The sequence below is a fragment of the Benincasa hispida genome, chromosome 1, assembly GCF_027475165.1.
Source record: "Benincasa hispida cultivar pf3 chromosome 1, pf3_genome.v1.1, whole genome shotgun sequence".
Lineage (NCBI taxonomy): Eukaryota > Viridiplantae > Streptophyta > Magnoliopsida > Cucurbitales > Cucurbitaceae > Benincasa > Benincasa hispida.
Window position 1 is genome coordinate 10937418 of NC_143478.1, and position 22541 is coordinate 10959958.

General features: G+C 36.8%; 2 protein-coding genes, 1 long non-coding RNA gene and 1 other non-coding gene across 4 annotated transcripts; 2 read left to right on the forward strand and 2 right to left on the reverse strand.

Annotated features, from left to right (window-relative positions):
- Positions 1-7058: 7058 nt before the first annotated feature.
- Positions 7059-7826, reverse strand: LOC150038233 (uncharacterized). The gene is made up of 2 exons (XM_090312503.1): positions 7533-7826; positions 7059-7319 (listed from the first exon to the last, which is right to left on the reverse strand). The coding sequence occupies exons 1-2, from the start codon at positions 7824-7826 to the stop codon at positions 7059-7061; spliced, it is 555 nt and encodes a 184-aa protein (XP_090168629.1).
- Positions 7336-7439, forward strand: LOC150038234 (small nucleolar RNA R71). Its single transcript, XR_016527429.1, has one exon. It is a non-coding gene; the product is annotated as a small nucleolar RNA R71 (small nucleolar RNA).
- A 1991-nt stretch (positions 7827-9817) lies between the features above and the next one.
- LOC120067322 (uncharacterized) lies at positions 9818-16088 on the forward strand. The gene is made up of 2 exons (XR_005478971.2): positions 9818-10130; positions 15816-16088. It is a non-coding gene; the product is annotated as an uncharacterized LOC120067322 (long non-coding RNA).
- On the reverse strand, positions 14197-15620 carry LOC150038235 (homeobox-leucine zipper protein ATHB-12-like). Its single transcript, XM_090310306.1, has 2 exons — positions 15097-15620; positions 14197-15015 (listed from the first exon to the last, which is right to left on the reverse strand). The coding sequence occupies exons 1-2, from the start codon at positions 15436-15438 to the stop codon at positions 14665-14667; spliced, it is 693 nt and encodes a 230-aa protein (XP_090166432.1). The 5' UTR covers positions 15439-15620; the 3' UTR covers positions 14197-14664.
- Positions 16089-22541: the final 6453 nt, after the last annotated feature.

The following is a 22541-nucleotide window of genomic DNA, read 5'->3' on the forward strand; positions in this document are numbered from 1 at the left end:
GCTGGTAAGGAAGAAGGAAGTGGACTAGGGATTTCTTGATCTAAATTGGTAGTTCCGTGCTGCGTTGGATCAAGAATCCCTTCTTGTGGGACCAAAGGTGAGTTTGGGAGAGGGATGTTTAAGTCTGACCGCACTTCTTCATCAATAAACGCATGCTCCATTTCGTAATCTTCATTTTTCGAAGCTTCACCGCTGTGTTCAATCACCCGAATGCGTCTTGTTTTGGGGTCGCGTTGGGAGGGTCGAGGTCTGGCTGTCGCGTCCTTGCGAGGTAGGGCAGGCTGGTGCGGTGAACCGCGAAGCAGATGCCTGATTAACTTGATATCCATCAGACCATCGATTTCCTCATAATCATCCCCCAGAGGGATGCCCCGCGTTCACACAGCGCACAGATCAGCCAAGGGAAGTAAAGTTGTCCTCGTGGTTTTGCTTTAATGGCTTTGATTTGGTCAATTATTATCCTCCCTACGTCTAGAGGAATGCACTGCATGATGCAGTAAATGGCCAGGATGCGTTCTCTTGATAATGTTTCATCATGCATTGTAGGCATGATACTTTTCTTAATCAAGTAATACTATAAGTTTGCGTTTGGTTTCAGATTCCTGGAAGCTAAGATCTTTACTCCACTTCTTGATGTTTGTCATGTGCTTCTAGGTTTGGCTACTACTCTTAACGCATCTTCTATCTGGCTTGGAGTTGGATGTTCCAAGATGCGGTTTCCCTCTGTGTTCGGGTTGCTTGTAATATTGAATAATTCATTAATTTTGTCGGCTGAGAAGCGCACCAAAACACCATCAACGAACACTGTATTTTTCTCCATATTGAACTCACTGCTATAAAATTGGCGGACAAGGTTGGGCCAAATCCTCGTGTGCCCAATGCATAGTTGACCCCAACCTATTGCGTCCACAGTTTCGATTATATATGGCAGCAATGGGTTGCGTTCGGGGAGGAAGCCCTTCTCGGCAAGGATGTCACTAAATTGCCACTTTCTTCTTTTGATATTTTTAGGTAACACGATAGTTACCTTGTGTTTGCCCGCCTCATGTGATTTGGCTTCCTGTGCCAGCTCCCTTAATTCATTTTCCAACTCTTTTTGGAGGGCAGACTTCCTTCGCCCCTGTCATGCAGGTTGGTACCATTCCAATTCCTTTTCCAACACTCTAGACCTTAAGCAGCTCTCATGCGTTGCACCCTCAGGACCAGATACGAACTGTTATTCTTCATCCTCCAAAATTAATTTTCTTTTTCTCATCACTCTCTTTTCTTTCGATGGCCCTTCATCCGCGTCAGATTGACGAGGTTGCGATGCGTCCGGGCCAACTTCCCTTTCTCTTCTTCTTCCAACTTTGCTTCAAGCATCATCACATAACGCTCCGCTTCATCAATTTCAAGTGATGCGTCAGTTGGGTCAGGACGCATCACTTGTTCCTCTTCGACTTGGCCCTGATTCAAACTTGCCAAAATTGCTCCAAAAACTTCTTGCTCGTCTCTTCGAGCCAATTCCGCAAGTTTCGTGCTATTTTACTCTGACGCGGGACTATCAGAGTTGGGTCTGGGGGGAGTGATTGGTGGGATGCCGGATGGGGTATGCGGCAACCCGAGAGATGAAATGATAATGGGTGAAGGCGGCTGAAGAGGTTGGCTAGCTTCTTTTGCTTCAATGGGGTAAATGGTGGCTAAGGGTTGGATGGATAAGGGGGGAAGTGGACGCACGATGGGCGATGGTGCGGCGTGGAGATGGGCGGGAATAGGGTCATGCGTCGTACCCACCAGCGTAATAGTCAGAATAAATGATGGTAGGGCGGGTTGTGTGTAGGGCTTCTTGGCAGCTGTAGAGGTAGAAGGGCGCTGCCGCCTTGGTTTGGTGGGAATTTTGGGTTTAAGATTGGCGGTAGTTTTGGGTTTTTGGTGGGTTTTAGAGGATTTCAGATTTGTGGTGGTTTCGATGGGTTTCACTGAGATGGTCGCTAGGATATGGAGGAGGGTCCGTCGTGCGAAGGCTTGGTCAGAAAGGGAGGTTTTAAGGTTCGGTGAGGGTTTGAAAGAAGTGACATTGAAGCAGAAGAAGATGAAAAGAAACTTACCAGCGACCCACCTCTGTAGCTCAATGACTGGTTTTGGCTGTCAGATACTGAAGACATTGTTGCTAAAGGCTGACCGGAGTAGCGAACTTGATCAAAGGGGCGGTAAAGCTTCGGGAGCTAGGGTTTTTGCAAAGTAAGGTTAAAAGAGGTAGAAGAAGAGAGAATCTCGAAAGTTTGCGTTTTATAGATCTGCGGGAGAGGACGTGGTGACGTCAGGCGGCACCTGACATCCTCATTTATTATGCAGATGAAAGGACGTGCCTAGAGTTTCTAGGTAATCGAGTGCTTTGTGCTTTCGAGATGCGTCTTTTCAGTTTGGGCCATGCGTTGGCTTAAGTCCAACGCGTTAGTTTTATTCCCATCCTAAGCTTTTTCCAGTTGTACACAGTTTTTTTTTAGATTAAATAAATCTCTTAAATAAAAAAGCAATAACAATCATTAATTAACTTAAATCGTAACGCAAAGACAAGCAAACAAACAGAGTAAACACAAAAATATATAATGCAAAATAAATGAAAGTAGACGAAACGTCCCATGAATATGTGTCGATGTGAACGCAGGGATGCTTCGATGCAAGCCTCAGTTGGCTTCACGTAATATGAGGGATGACTTCTGTCATTCTACACCATCTTCAAAGTAAGGCTTCACTCTTTGCCCATTTACCTTGAAGGTATTTGTGCCATCCTCCCTCGTCAACTCTACTGCTCTGTGGGGAAAGATTGTTTTGATAATGAATGGTCTTGACCACCTTGACTTTAATTTTCCTGGGAACAAACGCAATCATGAATTGAATAATAAAACTTTTTGGCCAACAACAAACTCTTTCTTACTAATGTGTCGGTCGTGCCAACGTTTGGTCTTCTCCTTGTAGAGCTTGTTCTTCTTGTATGCGTTCAACCAACCTTCCTCAAGCTCATTGAGCTGAAGCTTGCGTTCATTGCCCATAGCGTCCAAGTTTAAATTCAGCTTCTTTACTGCCCAGAAAGCTTTGTGCTCCAATTCCAAGGGTAAGTGACAAGTTTTTCCGAATACTAAGAAGTATGGAGACATACCTATGGGAGTCTTGTAGGAAGTCCTGTAGGCCCAGAGTGCTTCATCCAACCTCTATGCCCAATCTTTCCGCGATGCGCTGACGAATTTTTCCAATAATGATTTTATTTCCCGATTCGATACCTCAGCTTGACAGTTGGTTTGCGGGTGGTATGTGGTAGCGATCTTGTGCCTGACATTATATTTGGCAAGCAATTTTCAAATGATGCGGTTAATGAAATGCGTACCTTCGTCACTTCACTAAGGCTCTTGGTGTTCCAAAGCGTGTGAAAATGTTTCTGGTGAGAAACTTAGAGACATTCGACACATTATTTCTGGCAAAGCTACTGCTTCCACCCACTTTGATACGTAATCTACTGCCAACAAGATATATTGTTGACTGTAGTACAGGGGGAAAGGTCCTATAAAATCGATGCCCTAGACGTCAAATAATTTGACTTCAAGAATATTATTCAAAGGCATCGTGTCCCTTGATGAGATATTTCCAGTGCGTTGGCAAGTGTCGCACTTGCAAGCATACTCCCTTGCGTCTTTGAAGAGGGTAGGCCAGAAGTATCTGCTTTAAAGAACCTTCGTAGCAATTCTTTGCCCTCCGAAATGCCCTCTGTAAGGAGAGTCATGAAACTAAGCCAGGATGCATTGTGTCTCTCCCTCTGGAATGCATCGATGCATGATGGAGTCGAAACCTTATTTGTAGAGAAACGGTTCATCCCAAAAATAGAATTTGTTATCGTGTACCAACCGTTTCTTTTGCTAAGAGTTGAAGTGTTCGGGGAATTATTTGGTAGTTAAGTAATTAACTATGTTTACGTACCAAGGTTCCCTGCCTTCAACTTTGAATAAGCTTTCATCAGAAAATGCATCTTTGATTTCATTTTCTTGGTCTTGTATTTCCTGATTCTCTAATCTGGACAGGTGGTCGGCCACCTGATTCTCAGTCCCCTTTTTGTCCTGAATATCGATGTCGAATTCCTACAATAGCAGCACCCATCTAATTAATCTTGGTTTCGCATCCTTCTTACTCATTAGGAACTTAATGGCTGAGTGGTCTGTATAGATGGTTGCTAATGCACCAACTAAATAAGATCTGAACTTTTCGATGCCAAACACTACAACCAGTATTTCTTTCTCCGTGGTTGTGTAGTGTTCCTGAAAGTCGTTCAGTGTCTTGGACGCATAAGAGATGGGGTGTATCAGATTTCCTTTTTTCTGCCCCAACATGGTGCCTACTGCAACATCACTTGCGTCACACATTAGAATGAAACGTTGCGTCCAATTCGGTGTTATTAGTACTGAAGTTGTAGTCAATGCATACTTCAGTGTTTCAAATGCGTTGCAGTAGTCGTCATTGAATTTGTAGGGCCGGTTCGCTTCTAATAATGCGCTCAGAGGTCACGCAATTTGAGAAAAGCTTTTATGAACCTTCGGTAGAAGCCAACGTGTCCTAGAAAACTTCGTAGAGCTTTTACATTTGATGGCGAAGGAAGTTTAGCTATGACATCTACCTTGGCCTCATCAATTTCCAACCCGGCTTTAGATACCTTGTGGCCCAAAACAATGTCTTCAGTCACCATAAAGTGACATTTTTCCCAATTCAACACAAGATTTTTTTTCTCGCATCAAGCGAGGACGGCCTCCAAGTTATCTAAGCATGATTGAAATGAGTCTCCAAAAACTGAAAAATCATCTATAAAAACTTCAACGATCTTTTCCAAGAAGTCAAAGAAAATTGGCATCATGCACCTTTGGAATGTTCCAAGTGCGTTGCATAGTCCAAAGGGCATGCGTCTGAACGCAAATGTTCCAAAGGGTAAAGTGAATGTCGTCTTTTCTTGATCTTCTGGGTCGATTAAAATCTAGTTATAGTTGGAGTATCCATCAAGGAAACAATAATATTCTTTTCCAGCCAGTCTATCAAGCATTTGGTCAATGAATGGAAGAGGGAAGTGGTCCTTCTGGTTGCCGCATTGAGTTTCCTATAATCCATGCAAATGAGCCAACTCGTGAGAGTTCTTGAAGGGATGAGCTCATTGTTACTATTGACTATCACTGTTGTTCTTCTTTTCTTGGGGATGCATTGAACTGGGCTTACCCAGCTGCTATTGGATATAGGGTAGATTACTCCTGCGTCCAACCACTTTAAGATTTCTTTCTTGACTACTTCCTTCATTATGGGATTCAGCCTTCGTTGAGGCTCAATCGATCCAGTATTCCCTTCTTCTAGCCTGATTTTGTGCATGCAGTAAGATGGGCTGATGCCACGGATGTCAGCACTTTTGCAACATCTGCAAAAAAGAATGTTCGTTAGGCTCGGAAAGATTTGCTGAAATAATTACAGGTAAGGTTTTTTTTGTTCCAAGAAAAGCATATTTAAGGTGGTTAGGTAACAATTTCAGTTCTAGTTCTAGTGGTTCTTCTAATGATGGACGTGTTGGTTTCGTCTGCCGCTCACTCAGACTTGATGGCTCAAGTTCCTTCATGTTTTCTTCCAACGCAAGGACCTCACACACTTGGGTCGCTTTTTCTTCAGGCAACTCTATTTTGTTCAGTTGACATTCTTCATTATCTGAGAAATTTAATGCGTTTAACACATTAAACTTCACTTTCTGATTGTCTACACGCATGGTCAGTTCTCTCTTGTGCACGTCTATTAATACTTTCCAAGTGGCTAGAAAGGGTCGTCCAAGAATGATTGGTACATCCCTGTCTGCTTCATAGTCTAGGATGATGAAATCCGCTGGGAATATGAATTTGTCAACTTTTACCAGAACATCTTCAATCTTTTCTTCAGGGTATGTGATCATCCTATCAGCGAGTTGAAGTGGGTTGTGCTTCACCAATTCCTAATTTCTTGAAGATTGAGAGTGGCATGAGGTTAATGTTTGCTCGCAGATCACACAACGCATGTCCTACGTCCAACCCTCCGATTGAGCATGGGACTGTGAAGCTTCCTGGGTCCTTATGTTTCTTGGGTAATCTATTGCTGACTAACGCATTGCACTCTTGCATTAGCGCAATTACTTCCGTCTTGCTGATTCTTCTCTTCTTTGTCAAAATATCCTTAAAAAATTTGACGTATTTTGGCATTTGTTCTAAGGCTTCTACAAGTAGAATATTAATGTGCAGTTGCCTCAAGAGTTCAAGAAAACACTTAAATTGATGTTCATCATTCTTCTTCATCAAGCGTCTAGGAAATGGTGCGTTTAGCTGCACTGCAGGTTCTCTCGCGTTAGACGTGCTTGGCTTTGAATGGCTTGTGGATTCAGGCGTCCTTTCTTCTTGATCTTCTAATGTCGTTAGGCGTGTGTTAAGTTCTTTTGAAGGATTGTTGGTTCTTGGGTTCATGGTTCTTTCAGCAAGAGCTTTTCCACTTCGCAATGTCACCACATGACATTGTTCTTTTCCGTTGTTATTTCCTGGGGGTTTCCATGTTGCTGGACAAGACTCTTGGCTACCGATTCTTCAACTCACTGGCAATCTGCCCCACTTGTATCTCCAGATTTCTGATGGAAGACGTTTGGCTTTTTAGCAATGCGTCGTTCTGGGCGATATATTCCTTTAAAAGGTTTTCAAATGGAGATGTTGAACTCGACGCATGACCTCCTCTATTAAAGGATTGTTGGTGCGGCTGCTGTATTGGCTGGAATCCAGGCGGCGGTCTTTGCTTTTGCTGCTAGTTTACCCTGGGTGGTATGGCTCCTATTGATTACCTGCCCAAGAGAAATTTGGATGGTTCCTCCATCCGGGATTATAGATGTTTGAGAATGGGTTATTTTTAATAAAGCATACCGATTGCGGATTTTGTGAGCAATCAGAGTAGGAATGGGGATCTCCACAGCCCACACAACTAACAATGGGCTGTACGAATGTTTCTACCTTATTTACCTTTTGCGGGTTTGATGCATTCCCCAGTGACATATTCTACAAAAGGTTTGTCATAGTAGCCATTTGTGTAGAAAGCGTGGCTATTGCATTAGAGTCAATAGAATTCACATTCTGAGACCGCCTTTTCCTTTCTGCTCTTGCGTCGTAAGTGTCATCCACCCATTCCATATTATGCTTGGCTATGCGGTCCAGTATTTCCTTAGCTTCATTATAAGATTTTTCCATAATGCCGCCAGTTGCAGCTGTGTCGACTGCCATTTGAGACGCTTTGTTTAATCCACCATAGAAGGTCTCCATCTGGATGGTTAACAGTAATCCACGATTGGGGCAATTCTTGACTAATCTTTTAAAGCGCTCCCATGCGGCACTTAAGGTTTCAAATTCTTCCTACTCGAAGTTCATGATCTCTTTCCGCCTTCTTGCATTTGTGGTGGGTGGGAAGTATTTTTGCATGAATTTCTCCACCAACTTTTCCCAGGTCGTGATCTCTCCAGGCTCCAAAGAACTTACCCATTGCTTTGCGTCGTCACGCAGAGAATATAGGAATAAAGATAGCCTGATAGCTTCTAGAGTGATTCCAGGAATCACAAATGAGTTGCACATCTCCAGGAAATGTTTCATGTGGGCGTGAGGGTCTTCTCCCCGAGCACCACCAAATTTTCTAGCTGTTTGGAGCATTTGTAACATCCCAAATTTCATCTTAAATCTTGTCCCATTTATCGTTGGATATATGATCCCTGGTGAGAAATCATACAACACAGGAGACGCATACTCCCGCATGAGACGCGTACTACTGTTTGCCATTATGATAGGATTTTACGCAGTATGGGCTAGCTGTTGAGATAAGTTATGATTCGCTTATTCGTCCGCCATTTGTTGTTGTCTGGTTTGTTGTCTAAGTAGTTGTTGCCTTAACCTACAGCGACGATTAGATCGATTTCTTCGTCGAAAGGTCCTTTCAACTTCGGGGTCGTATACAAGTTCAGGAGTGCTTTCCCTGCTCATAAACGTTTACAAGCTTCGGCTTAGCTTGTAATACTCCCTCAGCTACAGTTTTCCTACAAAAGATACAAGCAAAATTTCTAGTTAGTTTTGTTATTGAATCCCTGGCAACGGCGCCAAAAACTTGTTTGTTGATTTCGGGATTCGAGTTTAGGAGTATATTGTATAAAGTAATTGGAAAAATAAGTGTAAATGTGAATAATGCGTTGATACGTTTATGATGCGTTAGTGACGCGTTGATGCATTAATGATGTGCAACAGGACGCATGACACTCCTCTATAGGCGTTCAAGTTTTCCTGAATTAGATCCAAGTATAAATCCAACTCGGGTTCTTGGTAAGTCCAGGGTCGAACTCAGGGATTCAGATTAAAGCTAACGCAGACCTTGCATTGTAACTGTTGTAGAAATATCCTAAGTGAATGTAGAAATGAGTTATTTACACTAGCTGCTGTGTGCGTGCAAGAAGATACAAAAGGGTCAAGTAGAGAATAAGGGGTTGTGTGAAAATGGAGTTTGATGCAAGTGATATGTGTCGATCTAAGTTAGATGTACATGCACAAGAATATGATGCGTATGAGATGACTTGCTTATCTCCGTTTATGCGTTAGACTTCTATTCGGCACTTATCAATGCGAATATCATACAATACCTGTCTCTAGGATATATGAGTCAGTCACAGGATGCAATAAAACACCAATGCATCTATCTCTAGATGTACTAAGCGTTTCTAACTTGATGTTGGCTTACTTATTCTATCGAATAATTTAAGCTAAAGCTGCTTTTACCAATTGATTTAGTTGGTTTAAGCGTTTCAAAATGGAATTTTGCATGAAGTTATAGATGCATCCAACATAAAACAAGAAATAAACAATGGCGAAGTATGATAGATCAAATATGTGAATTTATAAAGAAACTGATTGTCTTTACAAAACCAACACTTAATCAAATAAGAAGATGAAAACGATAAATAGATGAAATGAAAAGAGTCAAGCCGCAGAGTACAACCTCTTGTCCTTTTTGGCTCAATTCTAGTTCGTGTACAACCACTTGTGGAAGAATTGGAAAAAATGTCTCTCTCGAGCTCAGCTTTCTCCACTCCTTGATCGGCGATGGTGGTTGTTCTCTTCCCTCTTGTTCTTCTCTTCACCACAACACATCTCTAAGGTCTCAAAATTTCAAAATTATGCAATGAGCTAAAAGATCCGTTCATCTGGTGGGATTTCTTCTATTTATAGATGTCGGTCTTCTCCAACTTGATGATGGGCAGCATTAAATTCCATACCCTAGTCAGCCGCCTGACACTCAGATGCTTTTCAGACACCACTTGTTGCAGATGCCCATGCTTGCAAGTGGTGATTTGACACAAACAGCCTCAATCAATGAATCTTCCCTGTGTTGAATCCCTTCGACGTGCCCCATGCGTTAGACTTTGCCTACGACACTTAGAATATTTGTTGAGATCCTACAATATCATGCGTTAGTGCTGTAGTATTTTAGCAATAAACATTCTTTTGCATGTGTGTTATAGTGTTTGAGTAATTCCATGCGTTTTCTCTAAAAATGATGAGATTTTATCATTAAAGACTCTAATTGTTCCAACTTTTGAGCTACAATAACTTGTATTTGTACAAGTTATCAATATGTAAAAGAATAAAAAGCATGGAGTTAAGTGCAGCCAGACTTTATTTAATCATTGTTTTAAGTACAATAACTACACCATGGAAGATCGATGTTTTTGACCTTAAATAAGGAAGACCACGCGAATTAACACGAGTTAAACTCACTTCTGCTAAGTTGATTATATCTTTACCATTATACAATATTGATCGTGTTACCACTCAATTTTTGCTCGCTCTTCGAAAAAATTATTTTCAAATTCGCTAAAATTTTATATTCAAAAGTGAGATAATTATTGTAAGTAGTTTAGTATTTTTTATTATTTTTTTCAGGAAAAAAAAAAAAAAAGATTCCGAATCCGAATGTAGCCTTGATCGTCTATATTAGGTCCAAACCCGCGCTTATGTATTGCGAATTCCAGCGGGAAATCGTGGAGCAGCGGCGCCTCATATTTCTATTATCGAAAGCAAAGAAGTTCCCAATCTAAGGTTTGATCCTCCTCTTCCATCATTTTCAAGCTGCCATTCAAGCTTTATATCATGAAATTTCTATAACGAATACCGATTAACTTATGTGATGTCTAACTGTTCTTATTGCATTGATTTTCTTTTCGGCATGTTCCTTAGAATCTGAACGAAATAGAATATGATCTAAGTTAGCAGATAACGATTTAGGGTTTCATTCATCGCATAGCATTGGGAAACTGGAATCTTGGCCGTGAATGTGGCATTTAACTATCGTCCTAGAATTGAACTCACTATAGCGATTAATACTGCCATCATTGAGGTTCCCCGTGACCCTCTAGAAATTGTGCTCATAAAAAGTTGTTTTAGTATACAGTGAGCAGAGCATTTAATATTGCTGTACCACTTGATGATGTCTGACTTATCGCATTAAATCCGCATTGAAAGAACGCTATCCATTTACTATTTTTTAATCCAAATTGCTTCATCTCGCATTGGATTTACTTTCCTTCTGTTTTTCTTTTCTTTTTTTGTCCCTTTTGAAAACTGAAAAAGTAAAAGAAATGAAAAGGACGGTTGGGGGCTGCCTGTGAAAGGTAGAATTTTAAATAATTTTTCATTCAAATGTGAATTTCAAGTGAACTTCTGCTTTCAAGAATTGGGTCTTGTTCCCCCCCCCCCCCCCCCCCCTTTTTTTTTAATTAAATATGATCTTACTAAATTTCGCAAATATCTGAATTGTTGTAGAACTGATCAAATTAGGAGAACTCATGCTTTCTTGTGAATTATAGTGGGCTATTATATATTATAAATTGACTGCTGAAAATGTGTGATCAGGATCATACATAAGCTTTTGGAAGTTGGAGATAGTCTACTTTATTTTGGACTAGTAATGGAACTGAGCAATTGTAAATTAATCAGTGAAAAAAGTTGCAGATAGAATTGTACTTTAAAGCTCTAAAGTCCTAATCATAGTTTATTAATATCTTATGTTTAAAAAAAGAAAAAGAAAAGAAAAATTGCCTGTTATCAGATTTATTTGACTTTGTTTACATTAAATTCCGGAGTTTTTATTGAAGCAGTACTCGTGACTTATAAATTATCACCATACGATTATTGATTTAGCTTTCCTCCTCCTGATATTCGCATGCGTATAACGAAGTTCTGGATGAACTTGACTCTGTTTCTTTTTAGTTTATTAGTTTCCAGTAGCAGCAATGAAGCTGGACTGCTGCTTTTTTCGAACTGAAATAATTGTTTCTCTGCCCTTTGTCACATTAAAAAATTCTGTTGTGCTGTCACTGTTTTTTTGGTTACATGATACATCGTTTTTATAACTTATCAGTGGACGTGACTAGGTTGATATAGATTGAAGTAGAGTGGTACAAGAAAAGGGGGGAAGGGAGGTTAAGAGATAGAGATGGGGGAGAACTGGAGAGAATCAGGAGGGGGGAAAAAGCAACAGTTTAATACCACTTGTTTTCAAGCGTGAGTTCTTATCCACACGGTTAATGTTATTTTAAAAAAATGGAAATTTATTCAGTGTTTCAAGATTTTAGAAAGTTTGATTCAAAATCTTACTTCTGCGATTGGTTTTTCAAAAACATGATTTATTATATTATTTTCAAGTAATTCTCTAAAATTTGCTTTCTTATCTATGGTTAACATGAACTGAGCTAGTTGAAAATTTGAAATTGAAGAAAGGGGATTATTTATGCTTAAAGTGAAGAAAAATGTTTTTAGTGGACAAACAATGTATGCACATAAATAATTGTTAGGGCTGTTTGGAGTGCTAAGTTATATGTTTGGAGTTCATATGTCTATAGAGTTGAGTTCATATGTCTGGATATCTAATGCAGTTTTTTGAACTCTAAATAAAATATGCTTTTATAGTTACTATTTTTGTTTTGAAACTTTTTTATTTAATAATTCTACCTATCTTTGTTTGAATAAAATATAGATTCAATTTTTTTCTTTTAATTTTTAAAACTTTTCTTTCTTTCTTTTTTGGGCAATAAACGACAATTAACCTATTACTTTTCTTATAGAAATATGGTTAAATAAAATGAGAAACTAAAGTGAAATCAAAACTTTTGATTTTGATTAATTTTTCTCCATAAATTTCGTTATTATCTTATTCCCATTGTTGCTCTATATTTTTACTATGTTGTGAATTTTTTTAATCAAATCTCCCCCATCATCGTAACAACCAATGGAATATCACCATATTTTTTCAACAGTTTCACTTTCATTTCCTCTAAATTTGGAGGATCATCAGAGAACAAATCTCTATTTTTTACTAATTCTTGATGAAAAATGTTCCAGATAATAAATTTTCATTTTATAGTTTTTTTTTTGTTTTATATTACATACTTTTCAACTACATACATACTTTTTGTTTAAATATTCTTAATACTCATTTAATATGTGAATTCATTACGTATAAATATTGCATTTAATGCAGACAAAATAATATTTTTTATATAATCAACAACTCTACAACATACTTTAAGAGTCATCAGTCTTATAGTAGTTGGAAGTGGTTGTCAAAGTTGATTAACGAAGATGATTTTTGCTGGAGTTTGTAGTCAAAGGTGGTTGTCAGAGCCTGAAGTTGGTCACATGAAGGTGTATTGGAGTTGGTTGTCAAAGTTTGTCATCAGAGGTGGTTTTTGAATTTCGGAGTTGGTTGAGCGAAGGTGGTCGTCGTAGTTGATCATCGAAGATGATTTTCGTTGGAGATTGTAGTCGGAGGTGACTGTCGGAACCCAAAGTTAGTCGCATGAAGGTGGTATTAGAGTTGGTTGTCGGAGTTTGCGTCAAAGGTGGTTGTCGAAGCCTCAAGTTGGTCATCGGAGTTACTCGCTCAAAGGTGATCATCGAAGGTGGTTTTCATCGGAGTTTGCAGTCGGAAGTGGTTGTCGGAGGTGGTTTTCAGAGGCTAAAATTTGTTTTCGAAGTTGGTCGCTAGAGCTGTCATCGGAGGTGGTTGTTGGAGTCCGGATTTCATCGTCAGAATTGTTATCGGAGGTAGTTGTTGGAGCCCGGAGTTGGTCGCCGGAGTTGTCAACGGAGTTAGTTGTCGGAGCCCGAAGTTGGTCACCGGAGTTGTCATCGGAGGTGGTTGTCGAAGCTCGAAGTTAATTCTCGGAGTGTGACAGTGGCCAATGGGTGGAGTCATTAAAAACATAGGAAGAAGGGGGAGTTGAGGTGAGTTGGTAAAATATACCAACTCAACTCCACCAATATTTAAAGTTGGTGGGCCAAACAATGAATTGGTATATTATACCAACTTAACTCAACTCATGTCGGTGAGCCAAGATGAAGTTGTACAGGTCATTACATATGTGGACTCGAAAATTCAGAAAATAGATGAAGTGTGTAGCAAAATGATCAAGTACAAGGGTAATTTTTGCATTGCGTTCATATAAAACAAAACTTTAAATTCATGATGTAAAGTTGGAGTTCCACGTCTTATATTCCTTATGCAAAACAATCATTTGCTGATTCGCATTCAAAAGCCTTCGCTAACTAGGATTTTGCACCGGTTAGTCAAAATGGAATCTCACAGTTTGATGGTCTGCCTCTAAAGTGGTTTGTGTCTTCTCATACTTGCTTCGTATAGTTGAAAATTTCCGGTTTTAAGTGTACATGAGAAAAGTATTTAAGATGATAATATGCTTTAATATTAAGATATATGGAGAGGGGACAAGATAAAATGAGATTGGAAGGGTCAAGTTATCCACCTTAGTTTATGGAAAAATGTTTGGTTATTTTTTTAGCTACTTCAGCCTTTTAGTTCTTAGTGGCCGAATATGAGTTACATTGACTTGCTAACGGGTTCTGTTTTATTGGTTTCATTAGATGATATTTAGGTTATCTTACATGATTAAATTATCTATGGAAGAACCTCCAATAGAAAAAGATGGACATCTTCTAGCTATTTTCAGCAGAGGAATAATCTCCATGATATCAAATTGGACCATTCAAAATCTAGATTTTACTGACATTATTCCTCTAGTTTCTTATGGGATGGATTCAATCTTTTGTTAGATCACTAATCAAAAGAAGCATGAAAAACCTGAGATTCTTTTTGTATAAAATGAGCACTAGTTCTAGTTCATAACTGAGCATATGAATAAAGAGTTTCATAGTCGTCCCCCATCCCTACCCCAAACCAACCAAACAGAAAAAGGGGAAAAAAACAGAAGAAGAAGAACTCTCACACACTGAAAACACTCCAGACTGCATCTCTGTCTGCATATGAGCATATATTTTTTCAGTTTTCCAAGGCAACACTCTTTGCAGGTGGTATTTCCTAGAGTTGCTCACCGAATTGTTTGGTTTTTTCTGAATTCCATCTGAAATTGTGGTGAATTTGGAGCATCAGTGCTTGAAACAACCACATTTCAGTCATTGCTATCCTTGATAGAAGTCGTTATGCTCTTAACTGTTCCTCGTCCTGTGAGCCAAAATCATTGCTAGGATGATCTATTTAAAAAGTTGGAATTTTATTTGTTTACAATTCCTCTATAGTTTCTTTGGGTGGCTCTACTTTTCACGACCAGAAATCCCACCACTGGCCATTGGTATTGGACTGACTGAAAAGGCCTTCAGAGTCTAAATTGCTCCAATTTGGTGTTGATATCAAGGAGCCTTGAGTAGGTTCCCTGAGCTGGGGATCCTCTAATCCAAGATATGCTTCCTTTATGCCACTACCATAGTTGGAAAGAACCTCTAATTCATGTCCTGATTTCTCCTCAGCTGACACACAAGGTTTTACTTCAGACTCATACTTAGTTCTGTGGCCATTTTCTGATTTGCCATCAATGGTTTCTACGGATAGACCTCCCCTGCAGCTCTCAGTTTCCTCCATAGACCTCTGCACCAGATTATTTAGCTTCTGCAACTGCCCAAATAAAAGAAATAACAATGATTAGCAAAAACAAGTAACAGCCAGTATTTTCCTAGAGAAACAAAGAACAAATACCTGTATAGTCAAAGCTTGCTTTTCCTTCTTAAGAGCTTCAAACCGGGAAGCTAGAGTGTTGTAATTAGCTCGTAAAACACTGTAGTCTCGTTCAAGTTGCTTTGACTTCCATCTAGCTCTTTTGTTCTGGAACCATATTGCAACCTGGCGTGGATGCAAACCCAGCTCTCCCGCCAGCTGCAACTTCTTTCTGGGCTCAAGCCTCGACTCAGACTCGAAAATTGACTCCAGTGATTTGATCTGTTCTTCGCTGAACCTTCTTCTGTTCATACTCTTCTTTCTCATGGCCAAAGCCTCTGCCATGGAAGCTGGAGGAGAATATTCAGCATCATCATTTAGCATGCTGCTTAAGATTCAGTTTGGTTACCACAAGGCTTTATTCCTAAACCAGGTGTTACGAGAGTGAATGATTTGTACTATCACTAATATATTTGCTCATTTATTTTATGCCTCATATATATCCAAGGCTTGTGGGGTCCTTGAGAGAAAGAGAGAATTTCTCCCCCCCTTTTAAAAATTAAATTAAATTAAATTTTAATTCTTTTGGCATTTGCTTTGCTTCCTCGGTTTTTTTTTCTTGATACTTTTGAAATTACTTTTAACTTTTTTTTCCCGTTAATTTTAAAAATTACATGAACAGTGGTTTGTCATTTGATATGAGATTCATATGCATCTGATGTTCTCAATTTCCATTGTTGATACACAAATTTCTTCTGTAGGGTTCATAAAGTCTTACGTTTGCAGATAAGAACGAAGGGATGGGGACTCGACAAGGAACTGTGTGATGGTTGAGTGAGGTTGAACTTGTAATTTACTTTATGATTTATTTTAATTTTCTTTTTGGTAATAGGATCTGATTAGCCTTGTGAATGTAATAAGGTCTGCATCAGAAGTGATAATTTTCCCCCCTTTTTCTAATTTGTTTTAGATCATATTTTGCATAGCTTTTCATTAAAAACATTTATACAAGTATTTTACGATATTTGACTCTACAGTTGAGGCCAAGTCGTAGATCTGATCGTGAGACAACTTGAGGCATATGAGAAATAATGAGGTATTTCATTTCGTAATCTTATTTTTATATAGATTCATGATTTTTTTTTAAAAAAACATAATATAGATTCATGAATTGGTTGCAACATTAACACTTCTATTTGTGAATTCTTTTTATTAAATCTTTAAAAGAAATTTCCTTTTCTTGAAAACAAAAAGGACGTAAAAATAATCATGAGTGATCTAAAAAATTAATGAAAATACTTTTTTTTATTAAATATTAATTAAAAGTAGTTTTTTTAGTTCAACAATTTTGAGGTGGGATCAAACTTTTGACTTAGGAATGAAGTACATTCAATTAGGTTAAACTAAGTTCACTTTGACTAATAAAAATATTTTAACAACTTAGAGAAATTGATTAAAGTATACGTTAACTCCAAATCACTAACCTTATTGAATACATTGTCACAAAGCTTTTTTTTTAAAAAAAGAAAAAAAACTATATTTCCATATTTAAGGGACAAATAAGAACTTAATTTTTGTAAGGAAACCATAAGTTCTGAGTAAAAAAGTTCTGAGCTTCAAAATTATATATTTGCCAAAAAGGGTGGACGTGGTTTGGCTTAAAACAGCCAGATTTTTTTTTTCCCTGCTAAATTTGAGGATGAAAATAACAAATTGTTAAGAGAATTAGTAATTTTAAAAGAAAAATAATCAAAGCACGTGTGATATATTGAAGTGAAGAATTGTCTTGATCTTGAGACTCAAAAATATTTTTCTATAATGTAAGTATTTTAAATGAAAATAATTTTCGTCAATTAGGTCCATATCTCTATAATATATTAATATCATGTACATGAATCATGTCGTTCATGTCCTCTCACACTCATATTTCAATATTAATATTTTTATATACTATTTAATTTGGAAACTGTTATCAATTTAAAATTATTATTTTCAGTGCAGAATTGTCTTGATCTTGAGACAAAACTATTTTTCTGTTTAATATTATTGAGTTTATAATTAAAAGGAAAAAATGGTTTCTAGAGTTTTGTAGTTTATTTTTTTAAAAAAAAAATAAAGAAAGAATATTGTCAGGATTAGGTCGAGTCACCAAAGGATGGTGCCCCACTTCAGCTTTCTTCTTTATTTCTTTTATTAAAAAAAAAAAATCGAATAAAACAACAATAATAAATTTCTCTTAAAAAATAATAATAAATTAGCAACCAATAAGATCAGTTGCCGAAGGACAAGTAACCCTTACCTGTCACATGACAGCCAATGAGGTGTTGCCACATGCCCAGAAGTCAAACTTAGCGTCTCAACACGTCGTTTATCATTTTGTTGTTTCATGACGTGGCGGACTGTGAGTGGCTGAATGGCAAGACATTTGTCTAACATTTGGACACGTTTTGGGGTCTTGCTTTATCAGCTTCCGAGTCGTGTAAGGTAATAAATTTACTCGAGTGCTGGTCTCTTTTTTTCTTTTCTTTTCTTTTTTTTTTCTCATTTACTTAAGCAACGTCTGTGTGCTCGCCACGTGGAGAATTTTGCACCCTTACCTTTCCAAAGAAATGTTGTAGATATTTTTAGTTCTTATTTGGGTTAAAACAACGTTTTGAATCTTTTCTGGTTTAAATACTATTTTAGTCTATTTATTTTTAATTTTAGTTTATTTTGATTTCTTTCCAAATATCTAATAGTCTGTTTATTGAATTTTCAAAAATCTTAAAATTAGTTCGTGCTAAGTTTTTATTAACATTTTAAAATTGTAAAAATATCTTCAATATAATGGTTTTTTTAATGAAAATTATTATTACTATTTAACTAATTTCAATGACAACTTAACTTTTGAAGGATTGAATTTAAGATTTACTAAAAGTATAAGAGTAATTTTAAGATTTATTAAAAATACACCTAGACTGAAATTGGACCATTGAAAGTCTAGAGACACTAATATTTTAACCCTTTTTTCCCCCTTATATACTATGGGGTTTTTGACATTGGGTTTGAACTCCATCCTAGTAATCAATTTAAATAAACAATTTTAAATTTTCAAAAAAAATCAAAATTAATTATGACTAGGCAAGTTCAATGAATTTTCACTACGTACTTTCAACATTCTAAATCACATCTAAATCTTGATAAGTGTTTTAATCTTACTTTAAACTTAAATAACTATTGCAACTTTTATTTTCCGCTAGATTTTCATTTGAAAGGTTGACAATTTTGAAATATTTTCATGTACACTAGTGTATAGTATTAAACTAATGACATTTAATAGAAAAGTAAACCAAATTTAGATTTTTGTTGAAATTTATTTTGTGAGTTAATTTCAAAACATTTGTTCAACTGTCAATTTTGTATTTCAATGGATTTAATTTCGTCCAAAACTTAAAAAGACTTTTGCGAAATGGGTGCGTTTCTAAATATTTTATTAGTTTTTGAAAAAATGGTGGGTGTATGTAACTGAAATTAAACTCAAGTATTGATATAATATGAACCTAGTGCAATTGACATGAATGGATATTATCAATTTTGAGGTTTCAAGTTCAATCTTTTCACCTTACATATTATAATATATATATATATATATATATATATATATATATATATATATATATATAAAAGTAGCGAAATATATAGTTAAGATTTTACTTTATAACGATTTAGTTTTTAGTTCTTTATTTATCTTTAAACATTATAATTGTTTTTCATAATTTCTTTATCATAGTTTTTATCTCTATTCAAGAAGCAATTAAATTTTGGTCAAATTTAAAAAGTACAATACAAAATTTTAAAAACTACTTTTTTTAGTTTATAAAATTGGATTGCATAGTAGATACCAAAATAAAGAAGCACATTGATAGAATTGGAAGCAGAAGTTATATGTTTAAGTAAAAAAATCGAATAGCTATCAAAATGAGACCTAAATTATTTATGTTTTAAACACCTAATAAATGTTTATTGAACTCCAACTTTGTTTAAAAAAACATGATTTTTGTTTTTGTTTTTGTTTTTGTTTTTTTTTTTGAGTTCAATAACATATGAATTAAAGGATTTGAACTTCTGACCTCGTAGTCGGGAGTTTAAATTTTATGTCAATTGAACTAAGCTCATGCGTTGGCAAACACGGTTAAATGTTTAGGATATATATATATATATGAGTTCAATAGGATTAGGAAGAATCGAACTATAAACCTTTTGATCGCTATCACATCCGTGTGCTAGTTGAGTTATGCTTGTTTTGACAATGTTTATGATTGGAACTTTCAAGTTTCTGTCTAATTAATTTTGTTCCTAATAGGTCACAATTGATGAATTTTGAAGTGTCTAAAAAGCCAACACAATTTAATTTTGTATTTAATAAGCTACTATCATATTCAACATTTTTTTAGAATTCACAAATCTATTAAACATAAAAGTGAAATCTCAAGACTATAAGACACAAAAGTAAATTATGTATATAATAGATTAAGACTGGTTAGATACAAAATTTGTAGTTTTAAGATATATAAAACATTTTTAAACTCTAGGGATTTATTAAACTCAATTAAAATTCATAAGCTTATTTTAGCTTTTTTTTAAAGATCAATGTTTTATTAGACACCGTTTTAGTTTTGAAAATAATAACAATAACAACTAAGAGAAGAAAATAGCAAGGCAACTACCCTTTTGCAGAAGTTGCTTTCAATAGATCAAATCATTCTTTTTCCCTGAACTAATAAAGTTGAAAACTATGGACTATGTGGAATTCTTATTAACTCAATAAGATAACAACTCAGCTCCTATAGATAAAAGCAATTAAATTATTTTATTTTCCACATTATAAAAACCATAACTTGAAGTAGGCTGTTTTAAATTTATTAAGAAAGTTATGGCATAATTCATCATATATCAATAGATGCAACTAATCCCAATTCCGAAGATGTTGACATCATCGATATTGGAATTTGTTAGTGAAAATTTAAGTTTTAAAAGAAAAAAAGGTATTTTGAGAATCCCATGTTATTAACATTGGGGAGTGAGACCTCCTTTTTATACTCTAATCATGAGTTGTGGATTTGGACCTCAAGAGATACCTATGTTTTAGAGGAAGTGGAGAGATAGATAAATGTGGGTATAGTGGACATCCCACATGCGTGCCATTGTTTTCTGGTTAGGTTTGATCATCTCATTTTTCATCCTTCACATTCCATTCTCTCACGAACTCTTTTTCTTTTTTGTTTTCTGAGCATCTTAGCTCTGATGAGTGTGAGTTTTCCAATTGGGTACAGTCCATCTCCGATCGAGACAATTTTATATATTTTAGGTTTGGGCCTTAAGAGATACCCATGTTTTAGAGGGGGTGGAGAGATAGATAAATGTATAGTGGACATCCCACATGCGTGCCATTGTTGTTTGATTAGGTGCGACGCGTGTGTGATTATTTTTTTATTATTAAAAAATCATTATTATTTGTTTATTATTTAATTAAATAAAAGAAAAGGTCGCAAGCCTTTTAGCAGTTTGATCATCTCATTTTTCATCCTTCACATTTCACTCTCTCGCAAACTCCTTTTCTTTTTTGTTTTTCGAGCATTTCAATTTTGACGAGTGTGAGTTTTCCGGTCGGATACAGTCCATCTACGATCGAGACAGTTTTATATATTTTGGGTTTGGGCCTTAAGAGATACTCATGTTTTAGAGGGAGTGGAGAGATGGATAAATTTGGGTATAGTGGACATCCTACATGCGTGCCATTGTTGTCTGGTCAGGTGCAGCGTGTGTGTGATTATTTTTTATTATTAAAAAATCATTATTATTTATTTTTTTATTATTAAAAAACCATTATTATTTGTTTATTTTTTTAATTAAATAAAAGAAAAGGTCTTCTGCCGGTTTCGTGGTTCGAGCAACTTCCCGCGTCTTACTGTTCCGGTTTTGAGGCCTATAAAAGGCGCAAGCCTTTTAGCAGTTTGATCATCTCATTTTTCATCCTTCACATTCCATTCTCTCGCGAACTCCTTTTTTTTTCGTTTTTCGAGCATCTCAGTTCTGATGAGTGTGAGTTTTCCGGTCGGGTACAATCCATCTCTGATCGAGACAGCTTTGTATATTCTGAGTTGTTTTATCATGGGGACGACGTGGCCATTTCGTAGAACTGCTTGCACACTTGGGAGAGCCTCGAAACGTTTTAAAGAGAGCGAGATTTGCGACTCATCCTGTAATAAGTTTCTGTTTTTCAGGTTCTATTTTGTTGACGACTATTGTTTGTGACTGTTCATTGTTGTCAAATCTTGTCCATTGGAGGCTAGCGGTTCCAACAATTTTAGGATGCGTTCCTCTGCCATACTGTGATTGCCCTTTCAAATCAGAATGACATTATGAAATTTGACCTCAATCGTCCATTCTGGTTTAAAGGAGCGAACTTCAAATGGTGGAAGCAGAAGATGCTGTTTTTCCTCACAGAGCCAATGGTCCCAAATGAAGATCCGACTGAACAACAAATAAAAGAAGTTGTTGATTGGGCAATTGTTGTCTGTTTTTCAACAAATAAAACAAGAGATGCCTATGTTTTAAAGGGAATGGAGAGATAGATAAATGTAGGTATAGTGGACATCCCATATGCCTGCCATTTTTGTCTGGTCGAGTACGACGCGTGTGTGATTATTTTTTATTATTAAAAAATCATTATTCTTTTTTTTATTTAATTAAATAAAAGAAAAGGTCTTCCGCCGATTTCTGGTCCACATAACTTCCTGCGTCTTACAGTTCTGGTTTCGAGGTCTATAAAAGGCACATGCTTTTTAGCAGTTTGATCATCTCATTTTTCATCATTCACATTCCATTCTTTTGCAAATCCTTTTATTTTTCGTTTTCTGAGCATCTCAATTATGACGATTGTGAGTTTTCTGGTCGAGTACAGTCCATCTCTGATCGAGACAGTTTTATATATTCTGGGTTGTTTTATCATGGGGACGGTGTGGCCATTTTGTAGAACTGCTTGCACACTTGGGAGAGCCTCGAAACATTTTAAAGAGAGCGAAATCCGCGACTCAGCCTGTAACAAGTTTTTGTTTTGCAGGTTCCATTTTCTTGACGACTATTGTTTGTGACTGTTCATTGTTGTCAAATCTTTCCCATCGGAGGGTAGCAGTTCCAACAATTTTAAGACACGTTCCTCTTCCACTGCTGTGATGGCCCTTTCAAATCAGAACGATATTATGACATTTGACCTTAATCGTCCATTCCGGTTCACGTTCCTCTTCCACTGCTGTGATGGCCCTTTCAAATCAGAACGATATTATGACATTTGACCTTAATCGTCCATTCCGGTTCGAAGGAGCGAACTTCAAATGGTGGAAGCAAAAGATGCTGTTTTTCCTCACAGTCAAGAAGATTGCCACGTTTATATTACGGAGAAGCCAACGGTCTCGAATGAAGATCCGATTGAACAACAAATAAAAGAA